The sequence below is a fragment of the Osmia bicornis genome, chromosome 2 (genome assembly GCF_907164935.1).
Source record: "Osmia bicornis bicornis chromosome 2, iOsmBic2.1, whole genome shotgun sequence".
Lineage (NCBI taxonomy): Eukaryota > Metazoa > Arthropoda > Insecta > Hymenoptera > Megachilidae > Osmia > Osmia bicornis.
Window position 1 is genome coordinate 12,054,603 of NC_060217.1, and position 19,269 is coordinate 12,073,871.

Consider the following 19,269-nt stretch of genomic DNA (forward strand, 5'->3'; position numbering starts at 1 on the left):
ATCTTTCAACGGCATTCCGCGGTTTCCCCTTTGTATGGAAATTTCAGCTCATGTCGCGTTTGCGAGACAGTAAACGGTCGGTTGACAAGGGGAGGTACAAACGCTTGGTGGTAGAGTGTAGATACAGGAGATCGGACGACAGGGGGGTGGACAAATTCCCTTTGGTTTCCCACCCGGTTCGATGATTTCCGGCCTGTTCTTTCGGAGTTCTTTCAATTTTGCTAGCAGTTCTTGAACCAGGGCTAATCTGGCTAGATAAATTTCTTTCAGGGTTGGTTTCTGTTTCCTCTTTTTCTTCTTGGTCTGAGTAGTTTCTTCGAAGTAGTCGGGTATTATCTTACACGCGCAAGTCAAATAATCTGGGTGAACGGGTGGAATGATGGTCAAACTGCCCCAACAGAAGGACTCCACGTCCACGGTGGTTAACTCTCGGAATTGATACGGATAACGATCGTCCGATTCCTCCCGAGCGTAGAACGCTTTCTTTGTACTTATGGGTGCGTACACCTCGGTGATGATGCATTTCCCTAGGAAACTGATCCGCACGTACAGCTCGATGGTCGCGTTTGTTTTCTGTACGTCCTCGTCGAACAACGGGAACGTTCCGCGCGTAGATCTAAACGATTAAAATGGTTTTAATTCGTTCGCTGAGGGAAAAGCGGATTACCAACGGCCTTCGGCTTAGCTGTATCAACGACACCTGTACGTTCTTTTCAGATAAAACTTCACCTTTAATTTATGGATTATTAACTCCGTTGCTGAGTTCGCACGACAGATGGGATGTTTTTAGAACAGGGCTGTTAATTTATGACCTACCAGGAGAAATTTTTCGACCGAATTTTTCCCTTCGAATTTTCATCTCCAATTTCCATACATCCCTCTGACCATTTCGATTGGAATAGATCCGAGCGATGTAACAGAGCAGGGAAGGAAATTTTGTTCGTTAACGAGAAGAAATTTTCCAACGAGCCAATGCTCGGTTACATTGCTAGTTTTCGATACAAACGTACAGGATACGTTTAAATTCGGTACTTGGTGATACGGTTTTCTAAATTACATTAACCCGGACGGATAAGGTTACCCGGTCGAGGTAATCCGTTTCGCCGACGCATTTGCATAAACGCCAGATTCGCGTATTTAAATGCATTCACCTTGATATAGGTTCTCGCTCGAGAGCACTGGAAAAATAACCTTCCAGCTCGTTCCGTTCACGGAGGTCCTTTATAATACCGTTAAGCAGACCGTCCATCTTGACGAGGGTGAATCCAAAGTTCTGACGTCGTTCTAATTCGAAATACTTGGATACCTCCTTGGATACGTACAGCTGCAAATCTACACCGGACACGTTCTTTTCGAGTGTGCTTTCCGGTAAGGCGAACACCACCGATCTACCGCCGTAGAAACGTTCGTTTTGATAATTCGAGCCACGATAAGAGCGATAGTCGCGTCGGTTTGGCATTAACGTTGTCCATTCGTTGTCCAACATTCGAAACATTATCACCGTCTTCTTCATTAGAGTCGCGTCCAGTATATCCTTCCATGGCATGTATAACTATAATTCATTGAAAAAATATTAATTTCTAAAATTCTAAAAATTCTAATTCTAAAATTTTTTAATTCTAAAATTCCAACACTATCCCCGACAAAACCTAATCTAATAGAATTATTATCGTGAAAATAACATATTGAACTTGTCGAAAATAAAACTGTTAAATTTCCCAACAGCTTCGGGCAGTACTTTGAAAACTTTTAATACTTCTCGAGACGAGACCCAGTTTTCCATCGTTCCGTTATCAGATTTTCGAAAGGGAAAAGTCTCGAGGATGAGTAAGGTAATATTTTTTAATACAACGCGATGCGTCGTTTTATTTTTACGTGACTGGTAGTTTGCGAGGATGTTACGCGATCCACGAACCGTGCGTTAAGATAAGTTTGAAAATTGCACGAGGATTACGAGGCGCAGATAACTTTTTCTCGAGTGCCGAATAATCGTACACCGTGGATCGAACGAGATTACATCAAACCGGATAACTAGGATAACTTTTTTTTTTTCAATTTAAGATGCAAAATAATATTTTCAAATTTATTAATGTGACAGCCTTCACGATGGAACCTGAAGAGGATCGATCGTTCCCCTGATAAAAAAGCAACGCAATCTTTTCCGAAATAAAATTGTAGGAAAAATAGAGCCAGTTACTCACATTTTGCACCATTAATTCCAACAACATCAACCGCGAATCGTGAACCACCGTCAACGAGGACATGTCTATTCTGCCCTTCCTTCGACAACTTTCTTGTTTCCCTGAAGTTTGATTTATAGATCGGATAAAACGCGAAGAAGATTCAGAAATTTTTTTCCCAGTTACCAACTATTTTCCTGTGTGAAACGCAAAGTTGGAGGTTGGAGCGTGTCGCGTTTGCCAATTCTGCGACATCGCTGTCGCGCCCCCTTTCCACCCTTCACCATCAACTTCGCCATATCGATGCTCCGTTCGATAAATAAATGTTATCTCGGCTCCACACTTCGCTAACTTCATTTCCTTTCTTCCTGAAAGAAAGTTGCTCGTCTAATCGGAACGATGAAAAAATATTTGAATTGCATCGTAGAAACTGTTATCCGGCGCGGAGATCGAGCCGAAGAATAAATGGATTTTTGTCAAAGAATCGAGGAGAACGTCGAGATTAAACCCATCAATCTTTCAATGCTCGTTTCCTCTTTTTTTTTTTTTGTAAACTTCTTTTATCCCTCATTGGATCAGGTAAAAATACGAGACCGATAATGTCCGGTAGAAATAACGTCGATACGCCGTGTGTCGATCTAGCTGTGTTCCGTTCTTTTGTGCTCTTGTTTCCGAGTTGTTTGCAGTACACTGGAAGCACTCAAGAACCAGTTTCCGTCTCGTCCTGTAGGTGGAAACGCCATTAAAAATACTTCGAGAGGATAGGGAACATCGGGGCGTGGCGTGGCAGGAAATAAAAGAAAACTAACAAGAAGAAAGAAGCGCGAGAGTAAAGGGGAAGGAAAAAAAGAGGGTGGAGAAAAACGAAAGTACGAGGAACGGAGGGAGGGATTGGAAAAATCGTATTAACGACGGAGATAGATAGCGATGGGCAAAATAAAAATCGGTTGATACACGACCGATTTATAGAGGAACAATTTATTGACTACTTTTTATCTTTTAAGTAGGCGCGTAATATCGAGCTTTACTTATCTTGCGTGGTGTCGCGGAAGAAAAGCTCCCTTTCAATTTTTCTTTACAACCTTCGAAGTAATAAGTAAAAATGCGATAACGGTGATGTAACACGCATACGCGATATACACAGATTGGTACGCCGTTAAATTGTTCGTGCTGCAACGTAACGCGTCGTAAAACAAGATTATCGCAATGTTTTCGATGCAACTGTTGCACAGACGTGCACGAGTTGCAAGAGAAAAGATTAAGATGCACAAAAATTTCTTGATATTTTCTTCAAATTACAATTGAACTTTGCGAATTAAACATTCCAGGTAGAAATCGAGACATCCCTTAAAAGGGTTGAATAAATAAATGATTACAAAGGCGATATCTCAGGTATTTCACAAAAGAAGGCAAATGCTTGGTCGCAGCGAACATCGTCCATAGTTCCTTCCTTTAACATCGCTCCACAATGTTGATTATTACCCCAGTTATCCGGCTGTCCATTCCACCGATCGCTCCATTCGACGAAGCCGGTTTTCGTGATCGGCTCGCCGAACACCGTCACCCAATCGCCCTCCCCGTAAAGATCGTGTATACCCAGATAGGCTTCGAAAGTGTGTTCGGCACCGATCACCGGGCCCGATCGGTCAAACAGTGCCACTAATGCCTGAAAAAAAGAGGGGGAGAGGGATGAAAGTGACGCTATCGGGCTGCTTTTAATCGAGACCACCATAAATCGCTCTTTCAACGGGTGCCATTTCGCGAGCGTTAATGGTGTGCCTTCGACGGGTCAAAGAGCTGTAATATAAATTGCCGGTGACACGGTTAATTCAAGTCTGACGCGCGATCGCGAAATAAAACCTTTACTCCCTCACGGGTAATACGATTGAAATTGAATTACAAAGCGGATCTATTACGAGTATTCGAATTTACCCTCGAAAGAGATGCATAATCGGGTCCCAAATCCCCTCCGGCAAAAATGGCAATTTTTTCCACCCTCCCAATAGCCAATTAGTAGAATTTCTAGTCACTCTCGGCACATAAAAATTACTCAAGGACAAGCGAGTACAGCCATCCTTAGTAGCGAAAGGGTTAAGAAAAATTGATATCAACAGATCTAACTTACGCGTCGCTCCGCGTTGGAATTGATAATGGCCAAATGACCGCCTTCGTCGTTGCAAATTTTTCGCGCCTGGTTCCACGGCTCTGCTTTGGTGTGCAATTTGTGCGAACCGATTCCAGGCGTGTGCGTGTAATCATCGCGACGATATGCCCCGCGTATGCCAATATCGCACACATACACCAGCTGCGCAGTTATGTTCTGTATCGAAGGCGTTGGAACAGCAACATTTCCCGGCATAGAAAAAGTGCCTTGAAGGGCAACGGACAAGATGATACAATTAACCAAGGTACTTAACGGCGACATATCTCTTTTGATTCCCTTCACTCGCGTCAATTCCGATAAACACTCGACAGACAAAGTATTTATACTCTATCCCACCACTCCTGCTTTTCTTATGCGTTCTCACTCTTGGTCAAGGACGGTGACGAACGTCATCAGTGGGCCATACAAAACATCCGAGTGGAAAGGAGATAGCCCGAAACAGACGGGACAAAAATGATTTTTCAATCGGATCCGCTTGCCGTTTGATCGTTCGAACATCCTTGCCCGTCTGTCTGGATCAGCGGTTATCGAACTTCGAGAAACTTGTAAATGAAAAAATTGAATTTTTCATGGACCATAAATCGTTTCCTGTTATTTATCAAATATCGCGATCTACCTATATCGAAGGAAACAAGCGTCGGCAATTTCTATAATGAATATTATAATTAAAATTAAACTCATTGTCGGTATTCATCTTTAATTCAAATTAAACACGTTAGAACTGCAAGTTACATCACGAGTGTGATACGATATTGGAGGGCAAGAGGTTAAGGCCGTTAAAAACGTCACAAATCTTTCGGTAGGAATTGAAGTCCCAGTCCATTCCTGGATACGCGTCGACAGAGAAATTGTTGGAAATCGGATAAATAATTATACTCTTTTATCTATTTTAAAAGTTTAATTCAGAAGGATGTCTTTACTATTTTAAAGTCAAACGGGAAGTGAAGCGAAGCTTAGACCCACGAAAAGAAAACCAGGCATAACGATTCGTAATCATTACGCATCTTGCATGGTGTCGCGGAAGAAAAACTCTCTTTCAATTTTTCTTTACAACCTTCCGAGTAATAAGTAAAAATGCACAAACGTGCACGAGATGCAAGCGGAAAGATTAAAGGATCGTATGCACTAACATAGAGGTTCCAAAACTTCTTGATATTTTCTTCAAATTACAATAAAACTTTGCGAAAGCCTTATCAACGTTCCAGGTAAAAACCAAAACATCTTTGTCCACCGAGGATCGATCGTTCTTTCAAAATTATCACTGCCAAGGGTTGAATAAATAAATGATTACAAAGGCGTTATCTCAGGTATTTCACAGATAAACGCGAATCGTGTGTTGCAGGCTATATCGTCTAAAGTTCCTTCCGTTAAGAACCCTCCACAATTTTGCACACGAACTCCATCTCCGTTATCCGGCTGTCCACCAAACAAATTGCTCCATTTAGTGAAGCCAGTTTCCACGAGCGGGTCGCCGAGTATCGTGGTCCAATCGCCCTCCTTATAAATATCGTGTATACCCAGAAAGGCTTCGTCATTACGGTGGGCATCTTTAAATTTGCCATATATATGAAACAGACGCATCATTGCCTGAAAAAAAAGAGAAGGAAGAACGTAAGTAACGCTACCGGGCTGCTTTTAATCGGGACCACCAGAAATCGCTCTTTCAACCGGCGCCACTTCGCGAGCGCTAATGGTGTGCCTTCGATGGGTCAAAGAGCTGGAATACAAATTGCCGGAACACAGTTAATTCAAGTCTGACGCGCGATCGCAAAATAAAAGCTGTCTTTTCTAATGGGTAATACGATTGAAATTGAATTGCGAAATGGACCGGTTACGAGCCATTCGAATTAACCCTCGAAATAGGCGCAGGCCCATGAATCGATTAAATTTTTATTGCAATGGATTTCTTGATCTGAACGAATTTAATCGGGTCTCAAATCCCCTCTGGCAAAAATGGGAATTTTTTCCACCCTCCTAATGGCCAATTAATCGACTCAAATTTCCAGTCATCCTCGGTGCATAAAAATCACTCAAGAACTAGTGGGCATAGCCATCCTTAGTAGCGAAAGGGTTAAGAAAAATTGACACAGATCTAACTTACCCGTGCCTCCTGGTCGGAATTGACAACTGCCAATTGCCCGCCTTCCTCTATGCACATTGTTCGCGCCGTGTTCCATGTTTGTCCTCTGGTGTGCAATTTATGCGAACCGATTCCAGGCGTGTATATGTAATCTTCGCGAGGAGGCACCCCACGCATGCCAAGATTGCACATGCACACCGTGCCGTGTATATTCACATTGCTAGTGGGCAAATCGTTCCAATATGATTTCAATGGATTTCGAACAGACGAGTAGGAAGTGTCATCGATCAGAATATTATCGGTTTTGTTGATCTTTAGAACAGCAATTTTTTTCGGCGTAGAGTATGTGCTTCGTAAGGCAGCGCACAAGATGATACAATTAACCAAGATACTTAACGCCGACATCTCTTTTGATTGCGATCCCTTTCGTCAATTCAATCTTCGTTACACCAGCCTTTATCTCACTCTGTTTCGCTTTTAAGTCGCCCTTTGTCCTCGCTATAGCTTCGTTTAACAGAAACGCGTACTTCATTACTGGTCGCCCGGCAAAAGATGGCCAGACAAAGTATTTACACTCTTTGCCACCACTCTTGCATTTGCACGCGCCGTCACAATTGGCCGAGGACGGTGACGAAGGTCAACATCGGGCCATACGAAACATCTGGACGAAAAGGACAAAGCTCGAAACGGACACGCCCAAAATGATTTTTGAATCGGGTCCCCTTGCCGGTTGGTCGTTCGAACATCCTTGCCCTACCCCTACAGTCTGGATCACTGGTTATCAAACTTTTAAAAACTTCTAAATGGAAAAATTGAATTTTTTAATGGACCATAAATCGTTTTCTGCCATTTATCGAATATCGCAATCTACCTATATCGAAAGAAACAAGCGTCGGCAATTTCTGTAATGAAATTTTCCCTAAGAGCAATTGCAACTGCAACGATCGCAACACTGCGCCCCATAGCGACCCTACAGGCTGCTGCCTGCAATCTACGCTCCAGAATTATTTTCAACTCGGGAAGGAATGAAAATTCCGGGATGCTTCTACTTGTCATCGATCCGCACACAATTAAAGAGTTTGCATGTTCGGCCGATGCTTGACCCATCTTCAACAATTAATGGGGGTGTTCGCGAACCGTGAAACAGAGGAATTTCGCGGAGAGAAAATTGTAAGACCTGTGCTTCCGGTTAATGAAGGACACTCGAGCAACAGCTGTCGTATGAAAATCTTTCCATTCGTGTATTGTTGATCAGACTGTATCGATAAATTCGTCTGCTCCCTGCCTCCTCTGGCTCGATCCCTCGATCACCGTTTCAATTACGGTAATTGCGAGTACGATGGCTTGTCAGAAATTAATACAAATTAAACGGTAACTCTAATGGCCGTGGTACGTCGTTCACGTGGATGATCATTTCATGGGATACGAGCAGGCTGCAGTAGGAATTTCAGGCTTATTATTTAAAGTTCAGTAATATACCGTAGAGCCGAAGCGAGGACCGTGGGTTCTAATGATTCGAGCGCCAACAAACACCCAGGATCGAATGCAACAGGGTGCAACAAAGGTTGTAAAAAAAAAGGTTTTTTTTCGACACCAAGAGAGAAAAGTGGGTTAATCTTGCAAGCTTAAGGGTTCACGGATCATATGTCGAGAAATGCTGGCGTCAAGTCAGCTGATAACGGTCAATCGACCTGATAATTAACCCCTTCGCCTATAATTTTGTCAATATTTGCGTCAGTCAAAGCTAACTATTTATTGTTTCAATTTTGAAACAAACAAAGAAAAATGAATTGTCATGCATACATAGCATTCAAGAATTCTTAACTGAGCATATTATAATTTTAACTAAACTCAACTTTAATTCAAATTCAACACTTTAGAACTGCAAGTTGCATCACGTGTTTGATACAATATTGGAGGGTATGGGGTTTAGCCCGTTAAAAACGTCACTAATCTTTCGGTAGAAATATGTAGAAGTCCCAGTCCGTTCCTGGATACGCGTCGAGAGAGAAACTGTTGAAACCGGGGTAAATGATTATTTATATATTTTAAAAGAAAATGTGGCATAATGATTCTAAGCACATAATATCGAGCTTTCCGTATCTAGCATGGTGTCGCGGAAGAAAAACACTCCTTCAATTTTTCTTTAAAACCTTCGAGGTAATAAGTAAAAATGCAATAACGGTGATGTACCACGCATACGCGTTATATACACGGGGAGAAAGAAAAAATCAAACAATGGATTCGTCTCGCTTACGGATGAATTGTTCGCCGTTAAATTGTTCGAGCCGCAACGTAACGCGTCGTAAAACAAGATATCGCAATCTTTTCGATGTAACTGTTGCACTAGATGCAAGAGGAAAGAATAAAGGATGGTATGCACTCACATAGAGATTCCAAAATTTCTTAATATTTTCTTCAAATTACAATAAAACTTTACGAAAGCCTCATCAACGTTCCAGGTAAAAACCAAAACATCTTTGTCCACCTAGGAACGATTGTTGCTTTAAAATTATCATTGCCAAGAGTTGAATAAATAAATGATTACAAAGGCGCTAGCTCAGGTATTTCACAAAAGAAGGCGTGTCGTATGTTGCAGTTGATATCGTCCATAGTTCCATCCCTTAACATCCCTGCACAATGTTGCACTCCACCCGTGTTATCCGGCTGTCCAGTCCCAGAATTGCTCCATACGGTGAAACCAGTTACCGCGAGAGGGTCGCCGAGTATCGTGACCCAATCGCCTTCCATATAAAGATCGTGCAAACCCAGAGAGGCTTGTTTCTTGTAGATGGCACCAACCACCGGGCCCGATCGTTTAAACAGTTCCATTAATACCTGAAAAAAAAATAGAGAAAGAGGGACGTAAGTGACGCTATCGGGCTGCTTTTAATCAGGACCACCATAAATCGCTCTTTCAACGGGGGCCATTTCGCGAGTGCTAATGGTGTGCCTTCGATGGATCAAAGAGCTGGAATACAAATTGCCGGTGACACGGTTAATTCAAGTCCGACGCGCGATCGCGAAATAAAATCTGTCCTCTCTCACGGGTAATACAATTGAAATTGAATTGCAAAATGGACCTACTACGAGCCATTCGAATAAACCCTCGAAATAGGCGCAGGCCGATAAATCGCTTAACTTTTTATTGCAACGGACCTCTTGTAGTAAACGAATTTAATCGGGTCCCAAATCCCCTTTGGCAAAAATGAGACTTTTTTCACCCGCCTAATGGCCAATTAATCGACTCAAATTTCTAATCACCCTGGGTGCATAAAAATCAATCAAGGATTAGTGATCATAGCCATCCTTAGTAGCGAAAGGGTTAAGAAAAATTGACACAGATCTAACTTACCCGTTGCTCCGCGTAGGAATTGATAATTGCCAAATGCCCGCCTTCCTGGTTGCAAATTTTTCGCGCGTTGTTCCACGACTCTGCTCTGGTGTGCAATTTATGGGAACCGATTCCAGCCGTGTATATGTAATCTTCGCGAGGAGGCACCCCACGCATGCCAAGATTGCACATGCACACCGTGCCGTGTATATTCACATTGCTAGTGGGCAAATCGTTCCAATATGATTTCAATGGATTTCGAACAGACGAGTAGGAAGTGTCATCGATCAGAATATTATCGGTTTTGTTGATCTTTAGAACAGCAATTTTTTTCGGCGTAGAGTATGTGCTTCGTAAGGCAGCGCACAAGATGATACAATTAACCAAGATACTTAACGCCGACATCTCTTTTGATTGCGATCCCTTTCGTCAATTCAATCTTCGTTACACCGGTCTTTATCTCACTCTGTTTCGCTTTTAAGTCGCCCTTTGTCCTCGCTATAGCTTCGTTTAACAGAAACGCGTACTTCATTACTGGTCGCCCGGCAAAAGATGGCCAGACAAAGTATTTACACTCTTTGCCACCACTCTTGCATTTGCACGCGCCGTCACAATTGGCCGAGGACGGTGACAAAGGTCAACATCGGGCCATACAAAACATCTGGACGAAAAGGACAAAGCTCGAAACGGACACGCCCAAAATGATTTTTGAATCGGGTCCCCTTGCCGGTTGGTCGTTCGAACAGCCTTGCCCTACCCCTACAGTCTGGATCACTGGTTATCAAACTTTTAAAAACTTCTAAATGGAAAAATTGAATTTTTTAATGGACCATAAATCGTTTTCTGCCATTTATCGAATATCGCAATCTACCTATATCGAAAGAAACAAGCGTCGGCAATTTCTGTAATGAAATTTTCCCTAAGAGCAATTGCAACTGCAACGATCGCAACACTGCGCCCCATAGCGACCCTACAGGCTGCTGCCTGCAATCTACGCTCCAGTATTATTTTCAACTCGGGAAGGAATGAAAATTCCGGGATGCTTCTACTTGTCATCGATCCGCACACAATTAAAGAGTTTGCATGTTCGACCGATGCTTGACCCGTCTTCAACAATTAATGGGGGTGTTCGCGAACCGTGAAACAGAGGAATTTCGCGGAGAGAAAATTGTAAGACCTGTGCTTCCGGTTAATGAAGGACACTCGAGCAACAGCTGTCGTATGAAAATCTTTCCATTCGTGTATTGTTGATCAGACTGTATCGATAAATTCGTCTGCTCCCTGCCTCCTCTGGCTCGATCCCTCGATCACCGTTTCAATTACGGTAATTGCGAGTACGATGGCTTGTCAGAAATTAATACAAATTAAACGGTAACTCTAATGGCCGTGGTACGTCGTTCACGTGGATGATCATTTCATGGGATACGAGCAGGCTGCAGTAGGAATTTCAGGCTTATTAATTAAAGTTCAGTAATATACCGTAGAGCCGAAGCGAGGACCGTGGGTTCTAATGATTCGAGCGCCAACAAACACCCAGGATCGAATGCAACAGGGTGCAACAAAGGTTGTAAAAAAAAAGGTTTTTTTCGACACCAAGAGAGAAAAGTGGGTTAATCTTGCAAGCTTAAGGGTTCACGGATCATATGTCGAGAAATGCTGGCGTCAAGTCAGCTGATAACGGTCAATCGACCTGATAATTAACCCCTTCGCCTATAATTTTGTCAATATTTGCGTCAGTCAAAGCTAACTATTTATTGTTTCAATTTTGAAACAAACAAAGAAAAATGAATTGTCATGCATACATAGCATTCAAGAATTCTTAACTGAGCATATTATAATTTTAACTAAACTCAACTTTAATTCAAATTCAACACTTTAGAACTGCAAGTTGCATCGCGTGTTTGATACAATATTGGAGGGTATGGGGTTTAGCCCGTTAAAAACGTCACTAATCTTTCGGTAGAAATATGTAGAAGTCCCAGTCCGTTCCTGGATACGCGTCGAGAGAGAAACTGTTGATACCGGGGTAAATGATTATTTATATATTTTAAAAGAAAATGTGGCATAATGATTCTAAGCACATAATATCGAGCTTTACGTATCTCGCATGGTGTCGCGGAAGAAAAACACTCCTTCAATTTTTCTTTAAAACCTTCGAGGTAATAAGTAAAAATGCAATAACGGTGATGTACCACGCATACGCGTTATATACACGGGGAGAAAGAAAAAATCAAACAATGGATTCGTCTCGCTTACGGATGAATTGTTCGCCGTTAAATTGTTCGAGCCGCAACGTAACGCGTCGTAAAACAAGATATCGCAATCTTTTCGATGTAACTGTTGCACTAGATGCAAGAGGTAAGAATAAAGGATGGTATGCACTCACATAGAGATTCCAAAATTTCTTAATATTTTCTTCAAATTACAATAAAACTTTACGAAAGCCTCATCAACGTTCCAGGTAAAAACCAAAACATCTTTGTCCACCTAGGAACGATTGTTGCTTTAAAATTATCATTGCCAAGAGTTGAATAAATAAATGATTACAAAGGCGCTAGCTCAGGTATTTCACAAAAGAAGGCGTGTGGTATGTTGCAGTTAATATCGTCCATAGTTCCATCCCTTAACATCCCTGCACAATGTTGCACTCCACCCGAGTTATCCGGCTGTCCACCCCCAGAACTGCTCCATACGGTGAAACCAGTTACCGCGAGAGGGTCGCCGAGTATCGTGACCCAATCGCCTTCCATATAAAGATCGTGCAAACCCAGAGAGGCTTGTTTCTTGTAGGTGGCACCAACCACCGGGCCCGCTCGTTTAAACAGTTCCATTAATACCTGAAAAAAAAATAGAGAAAGAGGGACGTAAGTGACGCTATCGGGCTGCTTTTAATCAGGACCACCATAAATCGCTCTTTCAACGGGGGCCATTTCGCGAGTGCTAATGGTGTGCCTTCGATGGATCAAAGAGCTGGAATACAAATTGCCGGTGACACGGTTAATTCAAGTCCGACGCGCGATCGCGAAATAAAATCTGTCCTCTCTCACGGGTAATACAATTGAAATTGAATTGCAAAATGGACCTACTACGAGCCATTCGAATAAACCCTCGAAATAGGCGCAGGCCGATAAATCGCTTAACTTTTTATTGCAACGGACCTCTTGTAGTAAACGAATTTAATCGGGTCCCAAATCCCCTTTGGCAAAAATGAGACTTTTTTCACCCGCCTAATGGCCAATTAATCGACTCAAATTTCTAATCACCCTGGGTGCATAAAAATCAATCAAGGATTAGTGATCATAGCCATCCTTAGTAGCGAAAGGGTTAAGAAAAATTGACACAGATCTAACTTACCCGTTGCTCCGCGTAGGAATTGATAATTGCCAAATGCCCGCCTTCCTCGTTGCAAATTTTTCGCGCGGTGTTCCACGCCTGTGCTCTGGTGTGCAATTTATGGGAACCGATTCCAGCCGTGTACGTGTAATCATCTCGAGGAGGAGTCCCTCGCAGGCGAAGGTTGCACACACACACCGTGCCGTGTACCATCATATTGCGAGTTTGATATTGATCCCAATGTAATTTCAATGGATTGTGAGCGGAATGACTGCCAGTATTATCGATCTCCTCGGTTTTGTTAATCGTTAGAACAGCAATTTTTTTCGGCATAGAAAATGTGCCTCGAAAGGCAACGCACAAGATGATACAATTAACCAAGATACTTAACGCCGACATCTCTTTTGATTGCGTTCACTTTCGTCAATTCAATCTTCGTTACACCGGCCTTTATCTCACTCTGTTTCGCTTTTAAGTCGCCCTTTGTCCTCGCTGCAGCTTCGTTTAACGGAAACGCGTACTTCACTACTGTTCGCCTGGCAAAAGGTGACCAGACAAGGTATTTACACTCTTTGCCACCACTCCTGCATTTACACGCGCCGTCACTATTGGCCGAGGACGGTGACGAAGGTCAACATCGGGCCATACGAAACATCCGGACAAAAAGGAGAAGGCTCGAAACGGAGACGCCCAACATGATTTTTTAATCGGATTCCCTTGCCGGTTGGTCGTTCGAAAATCCTTGCTTTATCCCTGCAGTCTGGGTCAGTGGTTATCAAACTTTCAAAAGCTTCTAAATGGAAAAATTGAATTTTTTAATGGACCATAAACCGTTTTCTGCCATTTATCGAATATCGCAATCTACCTATATCGAAAGAAACATGGGTCGGCAGTTTCTGTAATGAAATTTTCTAAAAGAGTAATTGCAACTGCAATGATCGCAACACTGCGTCCCATAGCGACCCTACAGACTGCTGCCTACAATCTTTTTCAAATCATGGAGGAATGAAAATTCCGGGATGTTTCTACTTGTCATCGATTCGCACACAATTAAAGAGATTGCATGTTCGACCGATGCTTGACCCATCTTCGACGATTAATGGGGGTGTTCGCGAACCCTGAAACAGAGGAATTTCGCGGAGACAAAATTCTAAGACCGGTGCTACCGGTTAATGAGCGACACTCGAGCAACAGCTGTGGTATGAAAATGTTTCCATTCGTGTGTCGTTGATCAGACTGTATCGATATATTCGTCTGCTCCCTGCCCGCTGTTGCTCGATCGCTCGATCACCGTTTCAATTACGGTAATTGCGAATACGATGTCTTATCACAAATTAATGCAATATAAACGGCAACTCTAGTGGCCGTCGAACATCGTTCACGTGGACGATCATTTCATGGGATACGAGGAGGCTGCAGTAGGAATTTCAGGCTTACTAATTAAAATTCAGTGATCTAGCGTAGAGCCGAAGAGAGAACCGTGTGTTCTAATGATTTCATCGCCAACAAGGACCTAAGACCGAATGCAACACGATGCAACACGATGCAACAAAGGTCGTCAAGAAAAGCAGGTGTTTTTCGATTCCAAGAAAGATAAGTGGGTTTGCCTTGCAAGCCCAAGGTTTCACGGATCATATTTCTAAAAATGCTGACCTCAACTCAGCTGACAACGGTCAATCGACCTGATAATTAACCCCTTCGCCTATAATTTCGTCGATATTTGCGTCAGTCAAAGCTACCTATTTATTGTTTCAATTTTGAAACATACAAACCAGAATAAAATGTCATGCATACATAGCATTTAACGATCCTGGACTGAGCATATTGTAACGTCCCAGCGGTACTCTAGTTTAAGAATCAATCGTAATATTAAATTAAGTTGATAATTGTTGTATTATACTAAACGTTTATAGAGTTAGATGGCGTGTCCGCTCGCGTTTAGAGTAGGATAGCTCGCATTAACAGTAGAGACACCGTGTGAAAACTAAGGAGTAGGGGTGGTCGGGAGTCACATACCGGGAATTCTCATAGACAAAAATCCTATATAGAAAAAAGGCATTTAGTCAGCAAAATCTGACTATAAATATAGGCGTGCCACGCGGAGAAAATCAGTCTCGTTTCGATCATGGTCAGCTCGACTTCGATTTCGGTCGAGTACAGCAACCACTCAAGCAATAGAGGAAAAGCTACGAATGCTCAGCGCTGAACCACTTAGGTAGGCATATAGCGACAGAGTAACCCGTGCTACCTTAAATTCCTTACAGCGACAAGTGCGTGTTTCTACCGATCTACAGACTCTCTACTCATGGTGCGCAACGAGTTCACGACATGTGGGTTTAGAGTCAGCTATCAAGTGTAAAGACCTAACGAGGAGCGAAGCTTCTTGAAGTATGGCCTGCACAACACTTAGCTCTGGCTTGCCTAGATACCGATTGCAACCTGTAGAGAGGTCCGTTCATATCTGACGGAACAGTACAAGTTGCAGTCGTTGATAATTTCCGATATTTAGCGTGGTTGGTCATTATTCAGAGTATTGCCTGTACCTATAGTCTAATACGCGTACTAATACGTACTAATTTCTACTAATAGCTACATTTTCCATTATATTTTGATTTAGGGCGAATTCATTATAATTTCTTTATATTTTCATCTAGCTCGGACTCACTGTAATATTAATACCATTATTTTCTTTTATATTTCATCTTAGGGCTGAATCATTGTAAAAGAGTCTAATTAATATCTTGCTAGTTAACTAAACTTTTCAATCTTTAATAAATCTGTTATAAAAGGTACTTAACGTTGGATTTCACTCCTTAACCGCGTTCCACACGAACCTATAATCCCTAATACTAAATACGAGTCACCTTCTGAGGGAACCGCTCTCCCTATACGTCGTGTCGGTGCAGCGACGTATCAGGCAGGTAATACGATATTAGACGGCAAGGGGGTAGGGCCGTTAAAAACGTCACTTACCTTTCGGTAGAAATTGAAGTCTCCGTCCGTTCGTAGATACGCGTCGACAGAAAAATTGTTGGAAATCGGATAAATAATTATACTCGTTTATCTATTTTAAAATTTAATTCAGAAGGATGTCTTTACCATTTTAAAGTCAAACGAGAAGAGAAGCGACGCTTAGACCCACGAAAAGAATATCAGGCATAACGATTCGTAACCATTACGCATCTTGCATGGTTCCGCGGAAGAAAAACTCTTTCAATTTTTCTTTACAACCTTCGGAGTAATTAGTAAAAATGCACAAACGTGCGCGAGATGCAAGCGGAAAGATTAAAGGATCGTATGCACCAACATAGAGGTTCCAAAATTTCTTGATATTTTCTTCAAATTACAATAAAACTTTGCGAAAGCCTCATCAACGTTCCAGGTAAAAACCAAAACATCTTCTTCCACCGAGGATCGATCGTTCCTTTAAATTATCACTGCCAAGGGTTGAATAAATAAATGATTACAAAGGCGTTATCGCAGGAATTTCACAGAAGTACCCGTATCGTTTGTTGCAGTCGAGGGTGACCATATATCCATTTGATATTAGAATCCCTACACAATTTTTATCTCCACCTGCGGTTTTCTCCTGTTTACCCGGCAAGGTGGTCCAACTGTAGAAGCCAGTGTCCCCCAGCGTGTCGCCGAGTACCGTGGTAAAATCCATGTTCGAGTAAAGCTTGTGGAGACCCAGGAACATTGTATCATTACGATCGGCATATTCAACCGGGACATATATTTCAACCAAGCGCATCAATGCCTGAAAAAAAAGGAGAGGAACGAACGTAAGTGACGCTATCGGGCTGCTTTTAATCGGGACCACCATAAATCGCTCTATCAACCGGCGCTATTTCGCGATTGCTAATGGTGTGCCTTCGATGGGTCAAAGAGTTGGAATTCAAATTGCCAGAGACACGGTTAATTCAAGTCTGACGCGCGATCGCGGAATAAAACCTGTCCTCTTTCACGGATAATACGATTGAAATTGAATTGCGAAATGGACCCATTACGAGCCATTCGAATTAACCCCCGAAATAGACGCAGGCCGATGAATCGCTTAAATTTTTATTGGAACGGACCTCTTGTAGTAAACCAATTTAATCGGGTCCCAAATCCCCTTTGCCAAAAATGTGAATTTTTTCCACCCGCCTAATGGCCAATTAATCGACCCAAATTTGTAGTTATCTTCGGTGCATAAAAATCACTCAAGAACTAGTAGGCATAACCATCCTTAGTAGCGAAAGGGTTAAGAAAAATTGACACAGATGTAACTTACTCGTGACTCCTCGAAAGAATTAATAATTGCCAACTGCGCGCCATCGTCGATGCATCTTTTTCGCGCCCAGTTCCATGTTTCTCCGAGGGTGAAGAACCGATGGTAACCGATTCCAGGCACGTATACGTACCCTTCGGGAGTAGGCTTCCTGTGTACGCCAAGATCGCACGCGCATGCCGCGCCGTGTACAGTCACATTGCGAGTGTGCAATTTATCCCAATATAATTTCAATGGATTTCGATCACAAGGGCAGGAAGTATCATCGATCAGAATATTATCGGTTTTGTTGATGTTTAGAACAGCAATTTTTTTCGGCATAGAAAATGTGCCTGGAAAGGCAACGCACAAGATGATACAATTGATCAAAATACTTAATCGCGACATCTCTTTTGATTGCGTTCACTTTCGTCAATTCAATCTTCGTTACACCGGCCTTTATTTCACTCTGTTTCGCTTTTAAGTCGCCCTTTATCCTCGCTACAGCTTCATTTAACGGGAACGCGTACTTCACTACTGTTCGCCCGGCGAAAGATGGCCAGACAAATATTTACACTCTTTGCCACCACTCCTTGCATTTACACGCGCCGTCACTATTGGCCGAGGACGGTGACAAAGGACAACAGCGGGCCATACGAAACATCCGGACAGAAAGGAGAAGGATCGAAACGGTGACGCCCAAAATAATTTTTTAATCGGATCCCCTTGCCGGTTGGTCGTTCGAACAGCCTTTCCCTACCCCTACAGTCTGGGTCAGTAGTTATCAAACTTTTAAAAAGTTCTGAATGGAAAAATTGAATTTTTTAATGGACCATAAACCGTTTTCTGCCATTTATCGAATATTGCAATCTACCTATATCGAAAGAAACATGCGTCGGCAATTTCTGTAATGAAATTTTCACTAAGAGTAATTGCAACTGCAACGATCACAACACTGCGCCCCATAGCGACCCTACAGGCTGCTGCCAGCAATCTACGCTCCGGAATTAATTTCAACTCATGAACGAATGAAAATTCCGGGATGCTTCTACTTGTCATTGATGCGCACACAATAGACATTGCATGTTTGACCGATGCTTGACCCATCTTCGACAATTAATGGGGTGTTCCCGAACTCGCTGTAATATTAATACCATTATTTTCTTTTATATTTCAGCTTAGGGCTGAATCATTGTAAAAGAGACTAATTAATATCTTGCTAGTTAACTAAACTTTTCAATCTTTAATAAATCTATTATAAAAGGGTACGTAACGTTGGATTTCACTCCTTAACCGCGTACCACACGAACGTATAATCCCTATTATTATATACGAATCGCATTCGGAGGGAACCGCTCTCCCTATACGTCGCGTCGCACAGTGGCACAACACGACTTTCAGTGATCAACATTTGATTTTTGTGAATTTGAAACTAATTACATACATCGATAAAAAATAAACTTTAGTTTAACATAATGTAATCCGTTTTTTCATATTTGCCTCCGTTTTGCCGTGGTTCGCACTCAAAGTCAGTAGAAATTCGTCAAAACGAAACGCTCATAATATTATCCGTAACTTCAATCTACGATTTTAATGAATTTTACACCGCAAGATAAAATTCAAATGAATTACAAAGTTTACTAGATTAGTATAGATTCTATTCAGTGCATAAAATAAGTTAAAATGTTAACAACTTTTTAAATAATAGGATCTCATTGAAACGAAGTACATTTAACTAAAATCTCAATTTTGCGTTTGATTTTTAAAAAATGCCGACACTTGTGGAATGTTTAATTATTACTACAGGAAAGAGTGAACCTCTATCCTTCTATCCTTCCTCTATCAGAATCTGAAAAAATTGGGTGCACGTTTTTGCACTTTTTCAAGAAAATGGCGATTGAATGAAATTACACCTATCTTGGCTGC

At 42.1% G+C, this 19,269-nt stretch overlaps 7 protein-coding genes across 7 annotated transcripts in view; 1 reads left to right on the forward strand and 6 right to left on the reverse strand.

The window, feature by feature from the left end:
* The window catches only part of LOC114880776 (follistatin-related protein 5-like), a 64,912-nt gene that overhangs the window by 21,392 nt on the left and 24,251 nt on the right, over positions 1–19,269 (forward strand). The gene's annotated exons all lie outside the window — the stretch shown is intronic.
* On the reverse strand, positions 1,148–2,729 carry LOC114880400. Its single transcript, XM_029196367.2, has 2 exons — positions 2,202–2,729; positions 1,148–1,552 (listed from the first exon to the last, which is right to left on the reverse strand). The coding sequence occupies exons 1-2, from the start codon at positions 2,262–2,264 to the stop codon at positions 1,148–1,150; spliced, it is 468 nt and encodes a 155-aa protein (XP_029052200.2). The 5' UTR covers positions 2,265–2,729.
* On the reverse strand, positions 3,143–4,654 carry LOC114880395 (hemolymph lipopolysaccharide-binding protein-like). Its single transcript, XM_029196355.2, has 2 exons — positions 4,306–4,654; positions 3,143–3,846 (listed from the first exon to the last, which is right to left on the reverse strand). Exons 1-2 carry the CDS (start codon positions 4,603–4,605, stop codon positions 3,553–3,555), a joined length of 594 nt encoding a protein of 197 aa, XP_029052188.2. The 5' UTR covers positions 4,606–4,654; the 3' UTR covers positions 3,143–3,552.
* Positions 5,228–6,986, reverse strand: LOC114880397 (hemolymph lipopolysaccharide-binding protein-like). The gene is made up of 2 exons (XM_029196358.2): positions 6,446–6,986; positions 5,228–5,931 (listed from the first exon to the last, which is right to left on the reverse strand). The coding sequence occupies exons 1-2, from the start codon at positions 6,827–6,829 to the stop codon at positions 5,632–5,634; spliced, it is 684 nt and encodes a 227-aa protein (XP_029052191.1). The 5' UTR covers positions 6,830–6,986; the 3' UTR covers positions 5,228–5,631.
* LOC123989299 (hemolymph lipopolysaccharide-binding protein-like) lies at positions 8,813–10,309 on the reverse strand. Its single transcript, XM_046290200.1, has 2 exons — positions 9,780–10,309; positions 8,813–9,262 (listed from the first exon to the last, which is right to left on the reverse strand). Exons 1-2 carry the CDS (start codon positions 10,161–10,163, stop codon positions 8,969–8,971), a joined length of 678 nt encoding a protein of 225 aa, XP_046146156.1. The 5' UTR covers positions 10,164–10,309; the 3' UTR covers positions 8,813–8,968.
* Positions 12,146–13,647, reverse strand: LOC114880772 (hemolymph lipopolysaccharide-binding protein-like). Its single transcript, XM_029197150.2, has 2 exons — positions 13,113–13,647; positions 12,146–12,595 (listed from the first exon to the last, which is right to left on the reverse strand). The coding sequence occupies exons 1-2, from the start codon at positions 13,488–13,490 to the stop codon at positions 12,302–12,304; spliced, it is 672 nt and encodes a 223-aa protein (XP_029052983.1). The 5' UTR covers positions 13,491–13,647; the 3' UTR covers positions 12,146–12,301.
* Positions 16,400–17,936, reverse strand: LOC114880774 (hemolymph lipopolysaccharide-binding protein-like). Its single transcript, XM_029197151.2, has 2 exons — positions 17,368–17,936; positions 16,400–16,851 (listed from the first exon to the last, which is right to left on the reverse strand). Exons 1-2 carry the CDS (start codon positions 17,749–17,751, stop codon positions 16,555–16,557), a joined length of 681 nt encoding a protein of 226 aa, XP_029052984.2. The 5' UTR covers positions 17,752–17,936; the 3' UTR covers positions 16,400–16,554.